Source organism: Phycomyces blakesleeanus (assembly GCF_001638985.1).
Source record: "Phycomyces blakesleeanus NRRL 1555(-) unplaced genomic scaffold PHYBLscaffold_44, whole genome shotgun sequence".
Lineage (NCBI taxonomy): Eukaryota > Fungi > Mucoromycota > Mucoromycetes > Mucorales > Phycomycetaceae > Phycomyces > Phycomyces blakesleeanus.
The window spans coordinates 288,439-311,443 of NW_017265173.1; the positions used below are offsets into that span (position 1 = coordinate 288,439).

Sequence of the window (23,005 nt, forward strand, 5' to 3'; positions counted from 1 at the left end):
TTCTAGACCTTGCACCCTATAGAACATAGCTCTCATCAAAGATATACTCTTCTTCTCAACCCAAGTGACAATGGAAGAATACTAGCCAATTAGAGTCTATTAAGATCTTTGCCCCCTTTTCTTGCCTTTTTTTTTATAAAAAAAACCTTTAGTCTGTCCATACCAAGTGTAAGGGGAGGGGGGTTCAACCAAATTTTGTATAGACATCAAAATTTGGACATTGGCCAATGAGATTGCTATGTAATTAAGGACACCAACATGTAAAATATATTTTAAAATCCTGTTGAGTACCCTCTGAGAATCTGGTTTTACTCTTAATGGGATACTAGCCCTAAAATAAATCCTACATACTTTGTGTACTTTCAATATTTTCTTAGGCAAAGATATCTCATGTATAGAAATTAAGATATAGATATGTAAATATATAGACTTACGTGCGTATGCGTATATAATAAACTAGTCATTTAACATGCTACTTCAAAACGTTATACCCTAACAGAAAATACTGTAATTAATCAGAATGCGAAATGGTGTCCGTTAAGATCTGTTTTCATAATTGGGTGTATACGTAGACGTAGGGACTATGGAATTTGGAGGCCAGGGGTACTATACGTTCCATCCTTGGTCTTCATGATCACGGCAAACGGCAACTGGTTGCGTGATTCTCTGCTCTAACCAACCTTCCTATCCAACCTCAAAATTCCGTCACTGATTCTTTCTTCTCAACCATTCCCTGCCACTTCAATGTCTTCCTTTCACATGGAATAGAAAATTCCCTTTATATTCACCAACTCATCCCAAAGCTTATTCGCTCTGCTACCCACACACCCATAGCCGATATCCCAACCTACCTATCCTCACGCTTCAGAAAACTATTGACGCAAGTTTTGGAATTCAAATCCCACATAAAACATTCACAATATGGCAGAGACTGATACATCAAAATATTATAAGCTGCCAAAGACGTTTTGATAGAGAAGTTAAGGATATTGATAGTCCAAACTGCTTAATTTGGCTCAACTTAGATGATCAACATCTCTTTTGGGCTTGTATTACCAAACTTTCAGAATGTCATATCATCATGAACAGGTTCATAGCAAAAACATCCGCACTGCAACCTACACAGCTCATACTACATGGCCCTCTTACCTCAATGCGAATAAGAATCACATCTGCCAAAATACAAACTGCTCTCGACTGCACTATGAACGCAATTTGGTCAGCCTATTTCAGACTTGTGCTTCATGATACTCCCTTGAACGCCAACCGAACTGCCGTAATGGCTACTTAAGCTATTCAATGAGTTGAAGCGGAAGTGTCCCTCGCTCGTATATCTTAATTGCATCTATGTCAGACAATGCTGTCTTTACTTTCCACTAAATAATACAAAAAAAACTGTTTTAGCGATGGCTTGAATCCTCTTTCTACATTCCCCCAACCCTCCATCCCGTCATCCCTTTCAAGGACCCTCATTCCTTTTCGGGATCGCCATTCATATAATATTACAACTTAAAGTAGATAGAAATCGACGTAATACAAAAACAGAGCATACTCGTTTTAAAGAAATCGAAATACTCTTTATTTTATCTTTTTGATAGCCGTCCACTGTATACACGGGTCTAACAAAAAATAAGCTTTCGGTCAAACATTCGTGTCCATATAAACTTCTTAATGCTTTAAAAATTGAAACCGATAACCACAGTATCGTTTTCTTTTTTGAAACCTGTACAAGCACTAGCTTTGCCACACTATCCAAATTGGAACTGATAACCACACCAACAGCTTCTTCTTTGAGACCTGTACAAGCACTAGATTCGCCACACTATCAAAATTGAAACCGATAATCACGGTACCATTTTTTTTGAAACCTGTACCAGCACTAGCTTAGCCGCACTATCAAAATTGAAACCGATAACCACAGTAATGTTTTCTTTTTTGAAACCTGTACCAGCACTAGCATAGCCGCACTATCAAAATTGACACCAAAAACCATACTATTTCTTTACTCTATTACAACAGTAAAATAAATATTGAAATAGAAGTTATATAACAAAACTTCAACACTCAAAAGCAATACATTATTTTCTTTTACACTTAGAGTGTTATGCACTGCCATTCTCAGAATTGGCTTTCAACTTTCGCACATATACACTATTCATATCATCGCACTTCTGAAACCTTCTCATTCCATTCCATCGCATATAACTTTCAAAGCTTTTGACTTTTAGTATATTTTTGTGTGACTAATTCTAAATCAGGTGGACACCACCGAGCACAATGGCCCACTATAGAAATCTATTTTTTTTATCAGTGTACACCATGAATGTCAAAGCTCTGTCACACGGACCACATACACGGGCCACCTACAAATACTGCCTACAAATAATATCTTTCTTTAACCCACTACATACTCTTCACTATATGAAAAGAATATACGACTATTAAAGCTTTATACTTTTAAATAAAAATAAAATAAAATAAAAGCACAGTCTTGTTCTTATATATTAGATTTAGATTATAGTATTTCACTCGATATACTTTTAATAATAAATGGGGAAGTTGACGAAATGATGACAGAAGATGCGATTATATGCTCTTCAAGCCACGTTTTTTTTTTATAATATTTATAAATGATTAATTATAGTGGATACCCCTTTTTCTCACATCTTTCAAAGTTAGCCACACTATAAACTGCTTGGTCTGTTTTATTGGGAGAGGTATGTCATATTTAACTAGAAGGGAACAAGTAACAAATTATCCAAGGGCAGATGTTCACCATATCTTCTGTCATCATTTCGTCAACTTCGTCATTGTGTTTCATATCTAACACAATTGTCATTGACTTCACACCAACAGCAGATATGGTTATGTTTTTCAAAAGAGACAAAGATTGCTTCAGTCATTCTTGCTTCTTTGACGTGCTGCTTGTCTGGCGTAAAGTAGTACTTCTCAAATATGCTTTCTTATAAGCTTCAGTTTTCATGTCATTTTATCTAATGCATTGATTGTCAATTTAAAATAGCTCAAGTACTTGCAGCTGATCAAGTGAAGTGGGCCAAGCACTTCATTATGTCTATCTCTGCTTCTTTTATAATCATCTTCATCCAGTTAAACATTGCTATAGATTGGACTGATATTGACATATGAGTGTTGATGTGTCCAAGAAAGAGAGTATAGTCAAAAGGGATATACTCATGGATGTCTTGCATTTTGGATATGAAATGACAAAGAGTTAATACTAGACATACTTCTGTATTACCAATCATGTCCAACTTGTAAGTCTTTGTTTGTGCTTTCTTTGAGTTCTTCAATATCATTGGAACTCCAGTTAACTGCGATTCTTGGATCTAGAAAAACGTAATATCTTGATGCTACAGTCTAATTATATCACATTGCAGTAGCCACATTGTCTACATACATAGAAGCATAATAGTCTTGTATTATAGATCAACTAGATCAAATGTAATTCTGCTCCCCTACTATAATTATATAAGTTGAAGCATTGATATAATATACAAAGTTTTGTGATCAATATTAGAAAGCTTGACACCTTTATTTATTTTTGTCTTAAAGAAGTCTTGAACCAAATAATGCTTTGCAATTTAGAGCTGTAAGTAGTAAACAACTTTATATATAGAATCATTGGCTAAATGTATGCTATTGAGAGTTTGTGTGGATTGACGCTGTACTGACATCTAGTAGGTTACTAATCGAGCTGTATTATACTTGCAGAGATCTATGATAGACTGTTATTTCTGACAATATTCAGTCCAATCACGCTAGTTGCAACTATATGTACCCAGGGTAATGTTCTTATATTATTATATGTGAAGTTAATTAATTGTGTTGTAATACTCTCTTTATCTTGTTTCTTCCATATAATAGCCAGGCAGTTAAGGACTATGTCTTGAATATTTACATTGGAATAAATTTGGTAACCTGGCTTTGCAAAACTATTGGCTATCAGAATTATGTTGGCCATAGCAAGGTGTCTAATACTGCACTCTTTACCTTGTCTTTCTTGAGTTTCTTTAAAGCTTGTAATATCTGTTTTTACAGAGATGCAGAAACAGTTCAGTTGCTGGTCATCATTCACTACAAAAATAAATCAATTTTGCATATGGAAAGTATACCTAAGTTCTGAGAGACAGAATAGATAAAATTGTAGTTCAGCTTACTTTTGTAAGTAAAATATTTGAATAGTATTTTAAGCTACTCTATTGGCTACTGACAGCTGTGTAGCATTAGAATGCAATATCAAACTCAATAAAAATTAAAGTGTGCTTTCTTTGAAGTCTCTTTCTTTACTATTAAATAATATTGTAAACCTTTATTTTCATTTTAGAATGGCTCCTATTTGCAAACCAACTGTTAGAAAAGAGTGTCAATGCTCTATCTGTAAAAGCAAGACACTAGGACTCAGTTGTGTATCTGTTAAAGCATTTAAACGTTATCAAAAAAAAGATACAGTGGTCCCTCGATAATTTCACGCCCCTTTAATTTCACGCTTCGATAATTTCAAGGCTCTGAAGACCCAACTCGAAAAATAGGGCTTAACTTTCACGATTCTTGTTAATTTCACTTTCATGAAATTTTTTGGCCTTGAATCCTTAAAAAAAAAAATTAGCCAATCAGACGAGAGCAATATAGTTACAGCTTGGTTTAAATTTTTTTAATTTTAGCTTTTTACGATTTTGTAATTGACATCAATGTCAAGTCGATAAGTTTTCATGCCAAACACTGGGTTATCAAGTTGTCATCTAGCTTACTTTTTTTAGAATTTTTTTTTCATTTTTTTTTCAGAAATAAAATAAAACTATATGTGCTATATTTTGATTAAGTTTCATTTATTAATTGTTTAGTAAAAATTATTTACTTGAAAAATATAAATATAATTCTAATTTGTTTTGTTATAAAAGTTTTTATTATAGATTTTATTATTTCTATCTGTCATTACTATTTATTGTTATTTGCAATTGTTACTATTTACAAACATATTACGAAATCAAGCTTTGACTGTACTTGGCTGCTAACTTTTTTTTTCTATTTTTAAATGAAGAAAAATATATTTCTTATAGAAAATTGTTTTTATTTTATTTGAAAAAGAATAAATTTTAAAAAGACTTGAAGAAGCTGGTGACTTTAGTTTGCTTTGAGTTCGCAGTTTTCCGGAACTTGTTTCGAAGGCCTTCAACCTTACTGACCAAGTCTCTGTCAATATCTTTGTCTTCCAAGATATCCAAAAGCGTGCAAACACACTCAAACTTTTCCGAAGCAGAATAAGTTCTCTTAAAAGAAACTGCTGATTCCACTTCAGCAGTTTCTTCATTGCTGTTGTTGGCTGCATTTTCGTCGGCGTCATATTCTTCCATCACAAGATCTGCGATCTCATTTTCATTGACCACTCTATGAGTGCATTGTCTCTCATAGAGTGAATCAGACTCATTTGTTGGGCAATCTTCCAGCGACAGAAGACCTGATTCAGCAATCTTGTCCAGGGTTTCTTTTAAACCCTCAACGAGAACCTTTTCAGCCAGACTTTGCTGAATCATAGCCTGGTTTACATCTATAAATTATATTTAGAATATTAAGAAAGTGGAATTGAAAGATTATACTACTATTATAACCAATAAATTGTTTTACTACTACCTTCACTATCTTTGTCTTCAATAAAGCGAAAGATTGTTGCATTCCAGCAGTTCTCAATAGTCTTTGCCGAGACAGATTCTCAAGCCTCTCTTATCCATTTCATGGCCCACAATTGATCAATTTCAAAGATTTTATCAATTGGCCCAATTTTATCTTGTTGGCCATTTTGAATCATGCCAATATACTGATATGTCTTGGCATACTGTTTATGCTTGAAATAAGTCTTAAAAGCCCAAATGATACTACCATCCAATGGCTGAAGGTGGGAAGTGGTGTTTGGTGGCAAAAAAAGAAGCTTAACGTTTGTAGGTGTATAATCAACTATATGACCAGAGAAATTGTTGAGAATCAAAAGAACTTTGCGCTTTTGAGCTTTCATGGCATAATCAAAGCGACGGAGGAAAACATGAAATATCGATCTTGTCATCAAAGCATTGCTATTGTAATGATACATGGAGAATCCATGATCACTTGCTTCTTGCTTCTTGTTGTTCTTGTTGAAGCAGTTTGGTCTTCTTGCATGCCCAATCATCAGTACATCGGACCACTTGTCCATTCTGTCCGCATTACATAAGAGACTTACAGTCAGGCGCTTCTTGTTATCTTTCCAACCAGAAAATTTCTGGTGAGAAATTGTTGTTCTTGGTGGGACAGCATAAAAGAGTGCTGTTTCATCAAAGTTATATATGTCATGAGCACTATATCCCTCTATCTTCTCTTTGATGGCAGCCTTGTCAATCTGAAGCAATTCTATATCAGTAGAACCAGCCTCACCATGAATTCGATTCATTTTAATGCAATGACGCTTTCCAAACTTCTCTATCCAGCCTTGAGAAGCACTAAAGTCTTTAACGCCTATTCTTTCAGCGAAAATAGTAGCTTTAGTTTTAATCAATTCCCAAGTGATGGGAATCTGATTATTTTCAGTAATGTTGATCCAAAGAAGCACTGCTTCTTCAATTTGCTATAGTTGTGTGACAATATAATAAGGTTAATTTTATTTTTTATATGGAGCAAAAATGCATAATGTTGAGATATATTACATACAGGCCATTTTCCCTTTCTAACACGCTTTCTGTTTTTTACGTCGGCTTGCATTATCAAGCCCTGGTCTCCTCTCTTCAAAATCTTCGAGATTGTAGAAGCATCAGGAGCTTTTTGAAGGCCAAAGGTTTCCTTTGCCCATTCAGCCAATTGGGGGTTACTCATAGATGGCTTTTTCTTTTTAATATCACAAATCTCAAGATGATTTGCAATATTAAGTGAAACGTTTTTTTTGCTCATTTTTATTGTTTAGTTCTGGATTTGATAGATTTCATTAAAGTATCAAAAAAAACTGAAAATGATATTAGATGAGCATTATATAATAAGTTAAAAGCATACCAAAAAGCTGTTATTATTTGATTGAATAAGAATTTGAAACAATAATTGGTTACAAGACAGGGGGGGTAGAAAACAGTAATGCAGCCAGGGGTTATATTTAACTAGAATGAATTTAAACAGAGGATTGAAGCATATCGAATCATTACTTGATATATTTTTTTTCTATTAAAGAATAATGTAAACTCCGCCCATAGTTGGCGGAAAATATATACTCCGAACTCGTTAATTTCACTCTTCGATAATTTCAAGGCACTTGGCCTTCCCTAGGCCTTGAAATTATCGAGGAACTACTGTAATCCTGATATTACACATGTTTAAATGCGTATGGTTAACACATTTGCTTTACTTTATTTTATTTTACTTTTATTTTATATCATTCCCTTTTTTATTATTTTATATAATAATAATAATAATAATAATAATTATATTAATAATAATAATAACAATAATAGTAATAAATGTGTAACTCATGAAGACATATGCGATACAATTAGTAGTGCTGTTTCTGAGCCTGTAAATCAAGAGGAAGATAGTTTCAAATTTGAACAGCAAGATGTTGAAATGAATTCTGAGCTTAGAAGTAAGAAAACTTACTTTATTACATTGGTTTATTTGGGTCTAGCATTCTGCTTTTGTAGACCTGAGTGACACAAATGACATTTTGGATATATGGACAAGAAACCAACCTTTCTCTGAAACCAATTGCGTGTTTGGCCCTGAAGATAATGCTCAGTATACAAGTGGCACTTACAAAGAAGAAGGAGAATATAAAGATGAATCCAATGTTGAGGTGGAAAATGATGAAGGTGGGTACATAGCTTTAGATAATATTATATCCTAAAAAATAGAGAGTTAATTAATGTTCTTTAAGAAAATCAACTTAAAGATTCTTCATTGGAATCAATCTCGGAATTGAATTTGATTCACTGATTCATTGTTATTTCAGTTGCTCTTTTTGTCTCGCTATACGTCGTGGATGAAGGAGCTGTAATCCTGATTGCCATAATCAACAAGATTCTCCAGTTTTTATTTAACACATTCCACCTTCCCGTGAGTGTTGCTGGCCTCAAACGTTTGGCCAGATTTGAAGCATTGACAAGTGGTGTCAGGAAGTATGTTGCATATAGCAAATGTCATTCCATATATGATAATGAAGCCGCCCATTTGTGTTGTCCATCCTCCAATTTTGGTAAAACCTCCTTGTGTGACATCAGCTTGTTTAAGTCTGGCCCTGAATCAAAAGCACACAAAACGACATATGTATTACACTCTGTCAAGAAAGCCCTAAAAACAATTTTTCAATGCCCAGATTTTGAAAACAAAATCAACTCATGAAACAGTAGCCCGAAAATAGATAACACTTTGTTTGGCATATACACTGACCTTGAATAAGTTTACGTATATTACCAAAAAGGAAATTTTGAGAAAAAGCACCCATTGTTGTTTTTATTTATTTTTTCATTCTTTTTCTCAATCAAATCTTCTCATATCTCCTAAAATCATTAAACAATCTTGTAAAAAGAGTTCCGAACTTTCAGATTACATGAAAGGCAAGATTGTAGGTGCTTATGACTTTGGAATTCCCATGGTTAAGATTGCACACAAGTATGAGCTACCCTACATGACAGTGACAACAACCATTGAGAGAGTGAAGAAAACGGGTACTGCCCTTACCAAAAAACGTGAAGGGATACCTGTTCTCTTGAATGATTGTGATTTGAGAGCTCTGGGAAATATTGCGCGCAATGACCCAACTGCAACATTAGACATGATTACAGCTGAAATTCAGGAATCTTCAGGTGTACCCATCAAGAGGGATGCTGTTTGTAATTCCTTAAAAAAGATTGGTTTACGCTCTTGTGTTGCTGCAAAGAAGCCTTTGCTAAAGGAAAGGCACATAAAAAACAGGTTAAAGTTTGCAAGAGATACTTGTCGTCGCAATCAACAGTGGAATTGGGTAATCTGGAGTGATGAGTCCAGATTCATGGTTTATCCAAGGGCAGAAAATGTGCGTTTTTGGTGCACTCCAGCACAGAAATATAGAAGAGGCTATGTACGTCCAAGAGTACAAGGCGGAGGAGGCTCAGTGATGGTCTGGGGGTGCATTTGGGCTGGTGGAGTGAGAAAACTTGTAATTGTCGATGGCGCGCTAAATCAGACGAAATACATAAGACTCTTACGACTTCATTTTATGCCCTGGTTTTGATACCTTAAGCAAAAGAAAGATAGTGAGTTCATTTTCCAAGAAGATAATGCGCTCTGCCATAAAGGTATTTTGGCAAAAGAATACAAAGAAGAGGTGAATCTGCCAGTGATGACATGGCCAGCAAACAGCCCTGATCTGAGCCCAATAGAAAACATTTGGGCATACTTGGAACGCCAGCTGAGAGCTAGAAGGGCAAAGCCAACGAATTCATACTCGTTGACCAGAGCTCTTCAAGAAGAATGGAAAAAAATACCGAAGAAAGTAGTGAAAGCACATTGCATGTCAATGCCAAATCGAATCAAAGAACTTAGAAAAAATAATAGATTCCATACCTACTATTAAACTTTCTAATAAATTACATATACCTATTCACATAGCTAATATATATTATTCATAATTATTTCAGAGCTCTAGCTATACGTCAAGATAATAAAAAGATGTACAGAAGTTGTATATTTTCATTGAAAAAAATCGGGATTTTAAAAAATACTTAAATTAAATATGGGTCAGTGTACAATGATGCGATGTGAAATGTGATAGTAGACATATATAGTATAGCTTTTGTTGATACCAAGCAATCACTCATGCTCATGCTGAAAATTGACTGGTTTCAGCCGTTCGATGTTGTTATCTACTCCTGTGGGGCCATATACACCTGGCTTAGGGTGAAATTGACTTACTTTCAACTGCACTAAAATCAAAGAAGTACATCTCTGTTTTTCAAGGTTAAATAAGTTCTCAAAGACACAATCCTTAAAAACAAAAAATAAATGGAGAATTTTGTAATATATGTTGCTCATTTATATTAAAAGTTGATGGAGGTTTAATAGTTAATAGCTCCTCCATGCTTCTTCCTAACTAATATCATACAATATTTAATGCTTAGGCAAAACTTCACACAAGTACTTGCTGTGATTTCTGCCCACTCCTCCAACAAAGCAACCTCCAGTTATTTTAGCGTAGTAGGGTGGGGTCTTCTATCTCTAACTTTGTTAACAAGGTAGCTCTACATATTCTCAATTAGATTGAGATCTGGACTTTTTGCAGGCCATGATAAGATAGCCACAACTTTTCTTTTTTTCTACTGTTCTGCCAACTTGCTCTTATGTGGCTTGGTATTATCTTCTTGGAGAAGGTAGGTAGTAGTGTCCTTGTCTGAAAGGGCAGCAAGAAATGGAAGATAGTTGTCCCTCAGTGTCTGGACATATATTTATTTTGTCGTGTAGTCATCTAATGTAACTAGTGCGCTAACACCTCCTGCCCAAATACATTCCCAAACTGATACTGAACCACCCAACCCTTGCACTGCTGGTACCAGACAGTCATTGTCGTACTTCTCATGTGGTTGGCGCCAAACATATTGCTGTCCACCTTTCTGAAAAAGTGTGAATCTGAACTCATCACTCCAGATTACTGATGTCTATTCATCATACCAATTTTTTTGCTCCCTAACCCATTGCAAGCGTGCCTTCTTATGTGCTTCATATAGGTAAGGCTTGGCTACAGCAACACAAGAGCAAAGGTTCATATTGTGCAAATATTTGCGTACTGTTGCTTGACTGATTGAGATGTCATGCATCTCTTTAACACTGCGCGTGATAGTAGCTAATGTGTTGTGTCTATTTTTTTTTGTGGTAAACTTCAAATAACGAATTGCCCGTGATGATAGCTTCTTAGAGGCTCCCAGATGCTCCTTCTTAGCACATGTATTCTTTGTCTTGTATTTTTTAATTATACAATAAACAGTTGATTGGGGTATGCCTTCTGCATCTGAAATTTCATAGGGGCTACGTTCTTTTTTATATCTTCTAATAATCATTTCTTTTTTGAAATCTGTTGTCTTATAATATGAGTTAGTAGTTTTCGCTTTATTGTTCTTTGGCATTGTGATTTGTTTTATTAGAGATTACAGAATTATAATAAAATGAAAATAGAGGATAATCTTTTTGCATAGAAAGAAGCCATGACGGAGTTGGAAGTAAGTCAATTTCACCCTAAGCCGGGTGTATCTTGCAATCAACAATCTTCCACACCGTGAGCAGTTCAAGAAGAAGAACTTGCTTCTTGGTGGGTTAATGCCAGGGTCTAAAGAAGCGAGCATGTCTGATATAAACAACTATCTGAAACTACTTGTGAATGAGTTGATAGAGCTATACAAAGATATTAAGATTAAAACTCACTAATGTCCAAATGGTACTTCTATCTGAGCAGCCCTTCTCATAGTTGCATGTGATATACCTGGCGCAAGGAGAGAATGTGAGTTCACATCCTATACAAGTACAAATGCATGCCACAAGTGTATGTGTCCATTTTTGAGGTTGGCTGGAACTAGTTCCATTGATTATTCTGGATTCAATTTCTCAAAGTGTCTCCTTCGCACTAAGAATGTCAATTGTAAGAATGCAGAGATCTAGAGAAATGCAACCAAGCCAACTGAAAGACAGCATCTTGAAGTTGCACATGACGTTCACTGGTCTGAACTTTATAATCTTTGGTACTTTGACATTATCCACTGCGCGATCATCAATCCCATACATAATCTTTTCTTAGGTACTTCCAAAAGAATGCTGGAGAGAATGGTTGCAGATTGATTAATTGACAATAAAAAACTCGTTGCCATGCAAAAGGCTGTTGAGAAGGTAGTGCTGTCACCCAATTACATGTCACTTGGGACAAAAATTGCCAAGAGATTTCCCTATATAAAGACTGATGAGTAGAAGTTTTGTTGCCTTGCATACTCTTCTGTGATTCTGAGGGATGTATTGCTATTGCCAGAGTTTAAAAACTAAATAGAGTTTGTTAACGCATGCAGATACTTCACCAAGCCTAGTATTTCTGAAGAAGATATTGAGAAAGACCAAAAATACTTAAAAGAATTCTATAAAGGGTGTGAGACATTACATGATCTGGACCTTCTCTCTCCCAACATGCATCTGCATCTGCATCTGCACTTACGTCAGACAATGATTGCCTTTGGGCCCGTCTATAGCTATTGGCTTTTTAGCTTTAAAAGATATAATAGTGCTCTGAAAAATATCAAGACCAATCGAAGAAACGGGTTTGAAACAACATTTATGAGACAGTTCATTGAAGAGTCATGAAAAGGAGATTTTGTTTGTCAACTTCTGAAACCTATGCATACACTTGCGTGTTTTGAAATTTTTCATAAGTTCATCAATAACAACAACAACAATAACACCAACACCAACACCAACACCAATACCTAGCACTAGCATCAACACTAACACCAATAACAACAACAATAATAACACTACCTATCTCTCTCACTCTTTCTCAATTTCCAAATGTCTTGAAACTTCACAGAATCTTTCAATGACAATTTGTGGAAATAAGCCTCTGCCATCATCCGTCTTGCCATTTAAAACAAGACCATTATCATTTATGTTAAAACATGAATATGATTGTCTTCTAGAATACTATCAAGTTGCATACAAGAATCCTCAGATCTCAGGTTACAAAGATGTAATTGATGACTCACCTTTCGTCAATGACTGGATCGAAATGGTGAGGTCTATTGATCTTCTTGGGCAAAACTACAAAGGGTGTATTAGCACAAATGACCGTGGATCATACATACAAGCATACTTCACTGAACGAGCTGGATCAGAACATGCATATGTTGGAGAGATTCAGTACTTTTTTGTTCACAAATTTAGGCCAACTGTTTCTTTTCTAACACACAGAGATCCACATAGTAGTCAGAATGTATTTGCATTTGTTAAATGGTTCAAACCCACTTCTGAGAAAACAAGAGAATCAGAAGGAGTTGAGTTGTTACACAATGAACTCTACAAGTAAGATTTTCAAAGCATCCTGCCTGTACATCGGATTCTCATGACAGTTGCAATAGTAGATTACAAAACTACAAAAAACGTCAACAAAAAACTCGCGATTCCTTTACCAAAAAAAATTTACTATTAATTCTCATACACACACTTACTTATATATTTATCCTCTATTATTATTATTATTTCCTTTAATCAATTCAATTTCAATTATTACTATTTGGCCCTACAACAGAACATAGTAAAAAAGAAAATGTTTATTCATTGCTGATTGCCCAACGAGGCAATGACTGGGACAGGGTGGCAGAAACAGAGCAAGGCAACAATGTTGCTGGATATCTGTTCATTCTTGGCTTTGTTCCCACGTCCGCATTTGACACGTGATAGATACGATCAATGTCATCAACCATTGTCAACAATCTGTTGAACTGTATTTATTTTTATTAGTTCTTTATTTTTCTTGTTATAAAACTTATTTATTTATTCTAAATATTATTTACCTCTTCACTTCTCCAAGTGGAGCGAGCCACATGCAAACACCATCGTGAAAGATTGTCCACAATCTCAATATCCGACTCACCATCAGACATGGCATCCTTCTGAAAGAGTTTGAGATAGACCTTCTCAACAGGGTTTCCAGTCTTATATCCTATTGCAGCATCAATAGCTACCCAGTTGTCCATGTATGTTGACTTGTGTCGGATAGACATCTGGTTATATAGCTTGTAGCTTGAGAAAATAGTAATATACGAATTAAATTTTTATATTGTATATACAAACCTAAGGAGTACAACTGTTTGCTCTCCCCTTGTTGTTTTTCTTGGCCTTCTTCTCAGGAGACTCATAAAAAGAACGATGACTGTGTTTGTATCTGCTTTTGATTTTATCACTTATCACCCATAAGTGAGTATCAGCTAGGCAAGTCTTGCGCTAATGTAGCTCTTCAAGTAGTTGATAACAGCTATGTTATTGTGGTAGTTAATCTTCTCATTCAAGTTCCACTTCTTCTTACTCTCGTTCTCAGCAACAAGAGCAGGGTCGTCAGACTCAAACTTCCAGTCCCACAACCTTTCCACAAAGATTTTCTAAATGCAGGTTGTTTAATAAATTGTTGATACTAACATATATTAATATTAATTACCAAGATAATGACAGAAACCTCGGCATCACTGAGGGAGATCTGAGGGACATAGGATGACATCGGAGATAGTGCTAGACTAGCCATATGAGTTTGATCATTGGCATAGACAGTTGCAAAGTCTGCAAATGCCGTATATGTCTTTCCAGACGTGTCAACAACAACGCCCATCCTGTTTTTAAAGGCTGTCATATTGCTATTGACAGCAGCAATGTCATCCTTGACACCGTTGATACTGTTGTTTACTTTGTTAAACATTTCAACAATTTCCACGTATTGCTGATCTTGAATAGTTGAGGATGAGAAACTGGGGGCAATTTCTCGAGGTGCCACATGGCCAGCCAAAACATGGTTTGCAGAGGTAGATATACTTGCAGATGCTTTTCCTTTTCCTTTACGGTCTGTTTTTCTGCTGCTATTGGAAGGCATTTTTTCTTTATTGTATTTTTATTAAAGTTTTATATATTAATAAATTATTAAAATAAAATAAATGTATGGGTTGAAAAATATTTATTTCTGTTTAATCAAAGATATACATACAAAATAAGTTGATATAAAGTAGATTTATGAAATAGCTGAGAAAAGAAAGAGTTTATATATTATTTTCCATAAAATTCTTTATAACCTTGAACAACTTCTTTAATATTTAACATAGAACTTAGTGTTATAATATAATTTTGGACTATTCACTTTATTACTATTGTATTTTACTAGAGTCAATTCTCATCTAAACTGCCTTCTGTTTGAAAGCCCACTTTTTTTCTTCTTTTTCTTTATTTTTTTCTTATTTCTTTTTTTCCTGTTTCTTTTCCGCTTTATTTACTTTTATTCTGGTTGATGTATTTGAGTTCACACCCTGGTAAGCAATTTGTTTTTATTATTCTATTGTTATATTTATTCTTAATGTTTTTTCTTTTATTATTATTGTGATTGCTGATAGTATTACAAGTCTTTGCCGTGTTGATTAATGGACAAGAACAAAAAGCACTATGAATGAAATTGGTGTGGCAATACTACTAATTTGCATGAAATTTGGTGGCTGGCCACACTACGCTAAAGCAGGAAAAATTGGTGGTAAATGAGCTATGCTTGCTACTAATTATAGTGGTATTGTCACACCGTTTTTGTGTGTGGTTCTGCCACTAATTTTTAGAAATTTTGGTGGCTGGCCACACTACGCTTAATTGAAAAAATTAGTGGTAAATGAGCTATGCTTGTCACTAATTATAGTGGTATTGCCACACTATCTTTGTGTGTAGTTCTGCCACTAATTTGTAGAAATTTTGGTGGCTGGCCACACTACGCTTAATTGAAAAAATTGGTGGTAAATGAGCTATGTTTGCCACTAATTATAGTGGTATTGCCACTAATTAACTGAATAGTAAGGCAACATGCTTGATTGGCTTAGTTTCAGACAGATTGGTAGTAAAAGTATGGTAGTAAATCCATATATAAAAAAATTGGTAGTAAAAGCTTGGTAGTAAATTCATATATGGAAAAATTGGTGATAAAAGTATGGTAGTAAATCCATATATCGAAAAATTGGTGGTAAATTTGGTGGATTTTATTTTTATTCATATGCTTGCTGCGCAGTAGGATATACAATAGAAATATACAATAGAAATATACAATAGGCTATACAATATACTATATAATATACTATACAATGTACTATACAATGTACTATACAATGGACTATACAATATAATATATGGTATACTATGTCTTTTACATGGCATATAATGATACATATTTATATACAAGCTTAATAATAATACTAGCAATATACTTTGCACATATACTAGCTCATATATTAGTTATATGAGTAATACATACCTTTAGTTATACCAGCTATGAATGACTGAACTCTTCTTTATGATTTATAATTGTTGATGCTTTTCTATTGAGCGAACGTTCAAACAATCCCATTCCTGAGTTGTGTAAAGCTAAAGTAAAGAATATTATAAATATACATACTTAAAAGTTTTTTTTTGTAATTACCTCATGTATACTCATTAACAGCTTTAAGTAATTGTGATTAAAGACGAAGTCTAAAAAATAAGTTAATATACAAAGTAAATGCACATAGCCCAGTAAGCTTACCTTTATAATTTGTTTGCATTCAAAGATTGTCTGGTAGCTACCATGCTGCAGCACAAGCCCGAAGTAATTGAAAGCACCTACTCATTAATAGCTAGCCAGATGGTTTAGTATGCCCTATAAAATATCAGTTTAACAAGACAGTAACTTACACTGATTGTCTTTTGAAAAAGGAAGTCAAGAGCGTATTATATAGTATCTGCTTGAATAAAACTATAAAAAAATATGTTTTTTTAGTTGCATTAGTCTTTTTTTTTTTTAAAAAAATCAATGCACAATTGTAGTACTTTTATATCAAAAGTGTCTTGAAGTTTGAGTGGTGCATGTTGTTTGAATGTGATTACATGAAAAGCAAAGGAAGAAAGTAGACAAAATGAGTCGATTTGTCATTGATTAAAAAAAAGGAGATTGTAAAGAGAATTATTTTTTATTGTTGTGGAAGATGGTGATAATAGGGAGTCAAAAAATGTTTTTTAAATACGACGGCTCCGCATGTTTCTTCTTGGTGGTAAGGATGCCACACTACTTTCTGCCCCACCAAGGCTACTTTTAAAAATATAGTTTAGTCAGTGTATTAAGTCTTATGTTTGAGCAATCTATATATAACTCAACTCTTCTTCTTGAACTTCTCCACTCAACTTCGCCTGCATATTTTTTTAATAAAAAAGTATTAATGAAATATCTTGCATGACACTAAACTTAATACGTACAATTTGGCGCTTGTCTGTTTGGGGTCCAGCATTCATCACTTCTTGAAGGAAAAGAGCAGCAGCCCATTGACCTCTGTATTCGTGTAGAGCGAACTAGTAGTTTGAGAAGATTAACTCCTCGAGTCTCAAAGAGTAGTACAATTTTTGCTGACTACTCAATTTTCCCCAGTTCATCCTTACAATGCCATCTTCACACATGATACGTTGGCATTGCCTTGTATACATGTGGAACTGGAGTCTAATGAGCTTCTGCTCTTCTGCAGATACATTAACATCCGTTCCCTGTTGCTTCTTTCACAGAAAATTTATCAGTGCATTGATCCTAGAAGTTGCACTTGGTGTCTTGTTGGTTCTTGTTAGTATAAAACCAAGACGGGCGTCAGTCATTGTAGCAGGAATATGTCTTACTTCTCTATCATCTGGATGATTTACTAAGTAAGACATTCTGGCTTGTGTGGCACTTTGTTTACCTTTTAATAAAGTGATTTTATAAGTAAATATTATACAAAATAAAATATTATGCTTGCATTACCTGCATGAAAGCTGTGTGATATGTCTTCTCTTACAAGCTGTTGCTGGCTGGTAACAGTTGCAACAATTTTGGCAACAGAAGCCTGAATATCAGAGAGTTCTTCACAAACTACAGATCTCACTGTGCTCAGATTGATGTTTTCAGAGATGTTGTTCATGTTGTAAATGTTTGCAAGAATAAAATAAAGTAAAAAAATAGGGGAAAGAAAGGCAATTACTTATAGAAATAAGAACAAAAGAGCAAAATATTGTGCACCTAAAAAAACTCATGTAATCATAAGATCAATAACATTGTTTCTGACTAGCAATAGCTTTTCTTCTCAAATTGGAAAAAAAAGTATAAAAAGAGCAGTATATGATTTATTTAAAGTTTTAGATAATAATATTTATTATATACAAACCTCTCACATCACAAACACATACTTTTTATCAAAATGAACCTATCAAACAAAAGAGCAAGAAGTTCTAATAACATTTCTTCATACATTTGTGACGTGTGTAACTTGGATTGCTATACAAGTAAACAGCTCTGGAACCACAAACGAATCCATAAAAAAAATACTAGTTCTGCCTTTTCTGCTGGTTCTTCTACTTATATTTCCTTGGATGATGAGGACTTGTTATCTCTCATAGATGACAATATAACAGAAGGTACAAATTTAGATTACTCCACCAGTAAAATCAACCCTTTAAATACTAATTGTGTTTGACAGACATACCCTTTGACCCATTCCAACCAAGAACGTATAAAGCATCACGTAATTTTGAAGCTGGTGATGAAGGACATGTATACGGTGATAATATCTTTACCGAGAATATCTTCACTACTTCACAATTATTAAGTATTGAGCTGTATGATATTGTAACTTCATTCAATGTATCTACTGAGTACAATTATCAGCTTTTCAATCTGATGAACATGGTATTCCAAGACTATGATAAACTCTCAAAAGGTACAGTATATTCAACCAAATTATCTTGAAGTATATCAAAAAGCTAATCATTGTATTAAACTCATAGAATATTCCTCAGAAATTATCCAGGCTGAACCTGTCAATACCCTGCTCAAGAAAAAAACAGCAATAAAGGCTCACATATATGACATATGCAAGAATGTCTGTAAGCTGTATAACAATACTCAATGCAAAGAAGAATGCCCCCACTGTGGCAGTAAAAGCTTTCTTGAGCCCACAGGTGATGCCCCCGCACCTTTGGTCTCAGTGAAGACAATGAAGATGATGTCACTTGGCGATCAACTGGCTCGACTCCTTGGCAATAGTAATACAAAGAAGAAACTCCATTACAGAGCAAACAGGCAGCTTATATCCAATGAGTTGTCTGATTACTTTGACAGAAAGATTATAAGGCCCTAAAGGCCCAGCACTTTTTCCAGTCCTCTGACAATATTGCTCTTGCCTTGTTCTTGGATGGTTTTGTAAACCAGAAAAATCAAAGCAGCAATTGACCATTGTACATGTGATGATTTTGAATTCTGATCCATTAATAAGGTAATAGAACTAGCTTCTATCATTTAATTTTATTATTATTATTATTATTTTCATAAAAGAAGCTCATTTTTTTTAGATATATCAACAAATATCTTATCCAACTTGCCATTATACTCGGAAAGCCTGTAGATCTTGATTCTTTCTTGTTACCCATAATAGATGAAGTCATTAGCTTAGGCAAATATGGGCTGATTATAAAAAAGTTTGACGGTGAAAGGATTGTGGAAAAAGTTCACATGGTGATGACCTCTGGAGACATTCCTCAAATAAGTGAAAAAAGAAAAAGAAAATAAAAAATAAAACTTACAAAATTAGCAAAATAGGTTACAAAGTATTGCCATCATAAAGGCCACAATTCCAGATATGGTTGTCATGTATGTGAAGTATTAGGTCAAGTCTCCTTAAGAGGTAGAGGCATGTACTTTAAAAACTACAGTGCTCCTCTAAGGCCAAAGATCGACTTTGTTAATGTCAACACTGTAAGTACATCACTACCCAAAAAAGAGAGAAATATTAATAAAAATAAAAATAATATACTAATAAATACTTTTTTATATATACAGAATACTAACATTCAAGAACCCAACATCTTTGCACGGCTATCTACCTTTACTGGGTCTTCCTTCTATGGTCTGCATGAGATGCACTTAATTGGACATGATATAGGAAAGCTTGTCCACAAGCTAATAGTACTTGTGGTGATCCAGACACTCGGATGTTGGATTTATCACATATAAGAACATATTCATATTGGGATAGCGTAGTAGCTATCATCTTGTCAGTATAAAATATATATAATCAATTAAGTAATCAGCCTTATAATTATTACAGTTAGTACTGTAGATAATATATTAAAGATTGTTAAGATAATTATATCATACTGCCGGGTAAACTGTGTCAGATCGATATGGAGCTAATTTAGTAGGAAGTCCTAAAGCTCTAGTATAAAAGAGAAAAGAATAGCTAAGAGCTAAAGAAGTATGATTTATGACTTGATGTCATAATTGTAACACCGACACTAGTTAAGCAGTAAATACACTCTAATAACCAAATATAGTAAAGGAAGAAAGCCTTAAGAAACTAAGACGTAATGACAAGAGCAGATTGTGTTTTCTTATAAAAAGGGACACTTTTCATTTATGAATAAAGATAACTGATATACAGTCTGAAAGTATTTCTATACGTCTCTATTATCAAATATTTTATTTTTCTATCGTTTCGTACCTAAAATACCACATTTTTTACTTTGAATTCTCGAAATGTCTCAACAATCTGCTGTCAACTCTACTATTGTTTCTGGTGAAGAAACCGCCCGTGTCAACTCTGGTGTCATTCCTTCTCCTTCTGCTACTGGTACTGCCAACCACGATGGTGATACCGTGATGACTCCCTTGGGTTCTGAGGATGGCGCCTTTGATTCTGAAGAAGGTTCTTCTGGTTCCGATGCTGGCCGTTCTGGTTATGAGGGTGCCAATTCTCCTCGCATCTATTTGGGTAACTCTGGAGTCAGAGTTAACAACAACCTTGTGGCCACCGTGGAGATGTTGCTGGCTTCTGCTGAGGAGGATCTCAATGCTAAGAAGGGCAACTACTACGCTGCTCTAGGCCACTACTTGGGTGTTTCCAAGAGGGATCCCACCTCTACTGCTGCCAAGTCTGCTTCCAAGGGTTCCAAGGAAGCACAAGAACTGTTTGCTGAGGCTGAGCAAATCCTCAAGGATCTCAAGGCTTCCACTGCTCCTGCGTCTAAGCCTCATGACAAGAGATGCACTCTGGTTCCCAGTAACCTACCTTTTCTCCAGCTTTGTTCTGAGGGTCCTCTGGTGAAGGCCAACCATGATGTGTTCGATTCGGTGTATGACTTCTGCCAGGAGTTTACCACAGTCCTGGAAGCACACTCTCTGTTCTTGGATTCCTGCTGGGAACGTCTGTTGCCCACTTGTTTGAACAAAAAAGAACGTTCTTGGTTTGAGGACAAGCTCAAAGGCAAGGCCTACAACTGGAAGAAGGCCGAAAGTATTCTTCTGGATCACTATGACACGCCGTTCCATAAGTTCCTGAACATGGATCGTGTCTGGTGCATGAAACAAGGCAAACGAGAATCCACTCGTTCTTTTGGTGCCAAGTTCCAAAAGTTCCGCCACCAGGCCTCGTTGGACGATGGTGTTCAATTGGTTCTCTGCTTCTGGTGGAATCTGCGCCCGGAAGTCCGGGAAGCTTGTCTCATTTCTTTGTCAGCCAACTATGGCACCAAGATGCCCTCAAAGATTGAGGACATCATCTCGTTGGTGAGTGTGTCAACAAGTGACTCCACTGCTTTGTTACATAATCCTGCCAATGGTACTGCCGCGTCCTCCTGGAGTTCGTTTGCTGCTCACAATGGTGCGTCCTCTCTCTCTGCTGGTTCCCACAAGGGAAAGAAAAGGTCTTTCTCTCGCGAGCGTGGTTCTCAGTCTCCCAAGAAGTCATGGGACTTCAAGAAGGTGATGAAGGATAGCATCTGTTTCTCGTGCAAGGCTCCCTGGGTTAAAGGACACTCCTGTCCGGAACGGGAGAAGTACTTGACAAAGGTGTCAAGGATGGCAGTCTGCTCCTCTGCTGGTAGACCAGCAAGAGCTTCCACTGTGGTTGAGGGGAGTCCCTCGTTGTCTTCGTCAGAGTACCAAGACAACACTAGTGCTCTGGCCAAGATGGCATTAGATTGTAAGTACAATCTTAAAGACATGGTTATTAAAAGAGATTTTAAGAATATGAGCACTAATATTACCTTTCCTATTTTGGCAAATAATTCTATTAGAACCATCTCCTTGTTGGACTGTGAGGCCATGTTCAGTTCGGTGGACAAGAATTTTTGCTTGAAGAATGGAATAGCCATTAGTTATATCAATCACATTAATAAAGATTTGTTGAACAAAAACAATGTTCATAAGTATTTTATTTGTTTGGCTGATAGCAATACCCAGATTAAAAGGATCAGTACTTGTGTGATCAGTGTAACTTGCAATAGTAAGACTATTCAACGCGAGTTTGAAGTGATGAATTTAACTAATAGTCATGAGTATGATTTCAGTATTGGTGCTGATTATATGTCTTCTCTTGGTATTGGTATTTATGGTTTACCTTTATCATATGATGATGCTGATTCAAGTGAGGAACGTAGAGAAGCCGATAGACGCTTCAATAATAAGAGTGATCTTCTTGAATCCATTGAGAGAGAAAATGAACAAAAGGAAAATAATCCGGCTGTAGGTCCCAAACAGTTTGAGGATGCTATGGATTATATTCGACCGTTCATTAAAGACAATCAAGATATTCCTAAGGGTTCGTTTTGTACTATACCTGAAAGTGTTGTATGTTTGGACACTCCAGAAAATACTACAGCGTTCAGAAGCCCTTATCCCATTCCTTACAAAATGCAAGGTGTAGTGAATGAACAGGTGAAAGAATGGCTGGACAATGGTATAATTGAAAGAGCATCTGCAAACACACAATGGAATACGCCTTTGACTGTTGTCAAGAAGACGAATGGTAAAGGAGAAATTACTGGATATTGCGTTTGTCATGATCCCAGATTAATTAATTGCCTGTTGAAGTCAATTGATCGTATGCCTTTGCCATTGATCAGTGAATTGTTTGAAGATTTAAAGGGTGCGAATATTTATTCCACTCTGGATTTGAAATCTGCGTTTAATTCTTTGAGGTTGAACCCAAAGAACACACACAAACTTAGTTTCACATGGCATGGCGTACAGTACAAACCTATTCGTACAGTGTTTAGTATAAAGCATGTCAGTTCACAATTTCAAAGAACTATGAGTATAGCTTTGGAAGGACTATCTTTTGTACGGTTTTTTTATGGATGACATTGTTTGTGCAAACAAAACGTTCAAGGAACACAAGGAACACTTGAAGCAAGTGATTGAGAGATTAACAAGGGTCAATTTGAAGTTGAATCCGAAAAAATGTCATTTCTT

At 35.3% G+C, this 23,005-nt stretch overlaps 12 protein-coding genes across 12 annotated transcripts; 7 read left to right on the top strand and 5 right to left on the bottom strand.

Annotated features, from left to right (window-relative positions):
• Nucleotides 1–1,081: 1,081 nt before the first annotated feature.
• Nucleotides 1,082–1,500, top strand: PHYBLDRAFT_153446 (hypothetical protein; the record flags this gene model as incomplete). Its single annotated transcript, XM_018433152.1, has 2 exons — nt 1,082–1,276; nt 1,405–1,500. 2 exons carry the CDS (start codon nt 1,082–1,084, stop codon nt 1,498–1,500), a joined length of 291 nt encoding a protein of 96 aa, XP_018283583.1.
• A 2,090-nt stretch (nt 1,501–3,590) lies between these two features.
• PHYBLDRAFT_176132 (hypothetical protein) lies at nt 3,591–4,416 on the top strand (the record flags this gene model as incomplete). The annotated part of the gene is made up of 3 exons (XM_018437667.1): nt 3,591–3,610; nt 3,886–4,127; nt 4,346–4,416. The coding sequence occupies 3 exons, from the start codon at nt 3,591–3,593 to the stop codon at nt 4,414–4,416; spliced, it is 333 nt and encodes a 110-aa protein (XP_018283584.1).
• Nucleotides 4,417–5,114: 698 nt separating this feature from the next.
• On the bottom strand, nt 5,115–5,552 carry PHYBLDRAFT_153447 (hypothetical protein; the record flags this gene model as incomplete). The annotated part of the gene is made up of 1 exon (XM_018433153.1): nt 5,115–5,552. The coding sequence occupies one exon, from the start codon at nt 5,550–5,552 to the stop codon at nt 5,115–5,117; it is 438 nt and encodes a 145-aa protein (XP_018283585.1).
• A 506-nt stretch (nt 5,553–6,058) lies between these two features.
• On the bottom strand, nt 6,059–6,445 carry PHYBLDRAFT_103546 (hypothetical protein; the record flags this gene model as incomplete). The annotated part of the gene is made up of 1 exon (XM_018427772.1): nt 6,059–6,445. A coding segment is annotated over one exon (387 nt), but the record flags the coding sequence as incomplete, so codon positions are not given.
• Nucleotides 6,446–7,342: 897 nt separating this feature from the next.
• Nucleotides 7,343–8,320, top strand: PHYBLDRAFT_176134 (hypothetical protein; the record flags this gene model as incomplete). Its single annotated transcript, XM_018437668.1, has 5 exons — nt 7,343–7,359; nt 7,485–7,612; nt 7,671–7,838; nt 7,979–8,221; nt 8,247–8,320. 5 exons carry the CDS (start codon nt 7,343–7,345, stop codon nt 8,318–8,320), a joined length of 630 nt encoding a protein of 209 aa, XP_018283587.1.
• A 3,335-nt stretch (nt 8,321–11,655) lies between these two features.
• On the top strand, nt 11,656–11,829 carry PHYBLDRAFT_120085 (hypothetical protein; the record flags this gene model as incomplete). The annotated part of the gene is made up of 1 exon (XM_018428725.1): nt 11,656–11,829. A coding segment is annotated over one exon (174 nt), but the record flags the coding sequence as incomplete, so codon positions are not given.
• Nucleotides 11,830–12,165: 336 nt separating this feature from the next.
• On the top strand, nt 12,166–13,057 carry PHYBLDRAFT_64617 (hypothetical protein; the record flags this gene model as incomplete). The annotated part of the gene is made up of 2 exons (XM_018441323.1): nt 12,166–12,332; nt 12,466–13,057. 2 exons carry the CDS (start codon nt 12,166–12,168, stop codon nt 13,055–13,057), a joined length of 759 nt encoding a protein of 252 aa, XP_018283589.1.
• Nucleotides 13,058–13,301: 244 nt separating this feature from the next.
• PHYBLDRAFT_64618 (hypothetical protein) lies at nt 13,302–13,754 on the bottom strand (the record flags this gene model as incomplete). The annotated part of the gene is made up of 2 exons (XM_018441324.1): nt 13,302–13,472; nt 13,545–13,754. 2 exons carry the CDS (start codon nt 13,752–13,754, stop codon nt 13,302–13,304), a joined length of 381 nt encoding a protein of 126 aa, XP_018283590.1.
• Nucleotides 13,755–13,958: 204 nt separating this feature from the next.
• PHYBLDRAFT_153453 (hypothetical protein) lies at nt 13,959–14,611 on the bottom strand (the record flags this gene model as incomplete). Its single annotated transcript, XM_018433154.1, has 2 exons — nt 13,959–14,129; nt 14,186–14,611. 2 exons carry the CDS (start codon nt 14,609–14,611, stop codon nt 13,959–13,961), a joined length of 597 nt encoding a protein of 198 aa, XP_018283591.1.
• Nucleotides 14,612–16,755: 2,144 nt separating this feature from the next.
• PHYBLDRAFT_153454 (hypothetical protein) lies at nt 16,756–17,681 on the bottom strand (the record flags this gene model as incomplete). Its single annotated transcript, XM_018433155.1, has 6 exons — nt 16,756–16,828; nt 16,895–16,926; nt 16,993–17,085; nt 17,173–17,283; nt 17,401–17,462; nt 17,525–17,681. The coding sequence occupies 6 exons, from the start codon at nt 17,679–17,681 to the stop codon at nt 16,756–16,758; spliced, it is 528 nt and encodes a 175-aa protein (XP_018283592.1).
• A 276-nt stretch (nt 17,682–17,957) lies between these two features.
• Nucleotides 17,958–19,948, top strand: PHYBLDRAFT_176138 (C2H2-type zinc finger transcription factor; the record flags this gene model as incomplete). The annotated part of the gene is made up of 8 exons (XM_018437669.1): nt 17,958–18,174; nt 18,237–18,476; nt 18,544–18,801; nt 18,968–19,031; nt 19,108–19,270; nt 19,355–19,510; nt 19,595–19,720; nt 19,889–19,948. The coding sequence occupies 8 exons, from the start codon at nt 17,958–17,960 to the stop codon at nt 19,946–19,948; spliced, it is 1,284 nt and encodes a 427-aa protein (XP_018283593.1).
• Nucleotides 19,949–20,290: 342 nt separating this feature from the next.
• On the top strand, nt 20,291–22,457 carry PHYBLDRAFT_176139 (hypothetical protein; the record flags this gene model as incomplete). Its single annotated transcript, XM_018437670.1, is given in 2 exon segments — nt 20,291–22,381; nt 22,401–22,457. The coding sequence occupies 2 exon segments, from the start codon at nt 20,291–20,293 to the stop codon at nt 22,455–22,457; spliced, it is 2,148 nt and encodes a 715-aa protein (XP_018283594.1).
• Between the last annotated feature and the right edge of the window lie 548 nt (nt 22,458–23,005).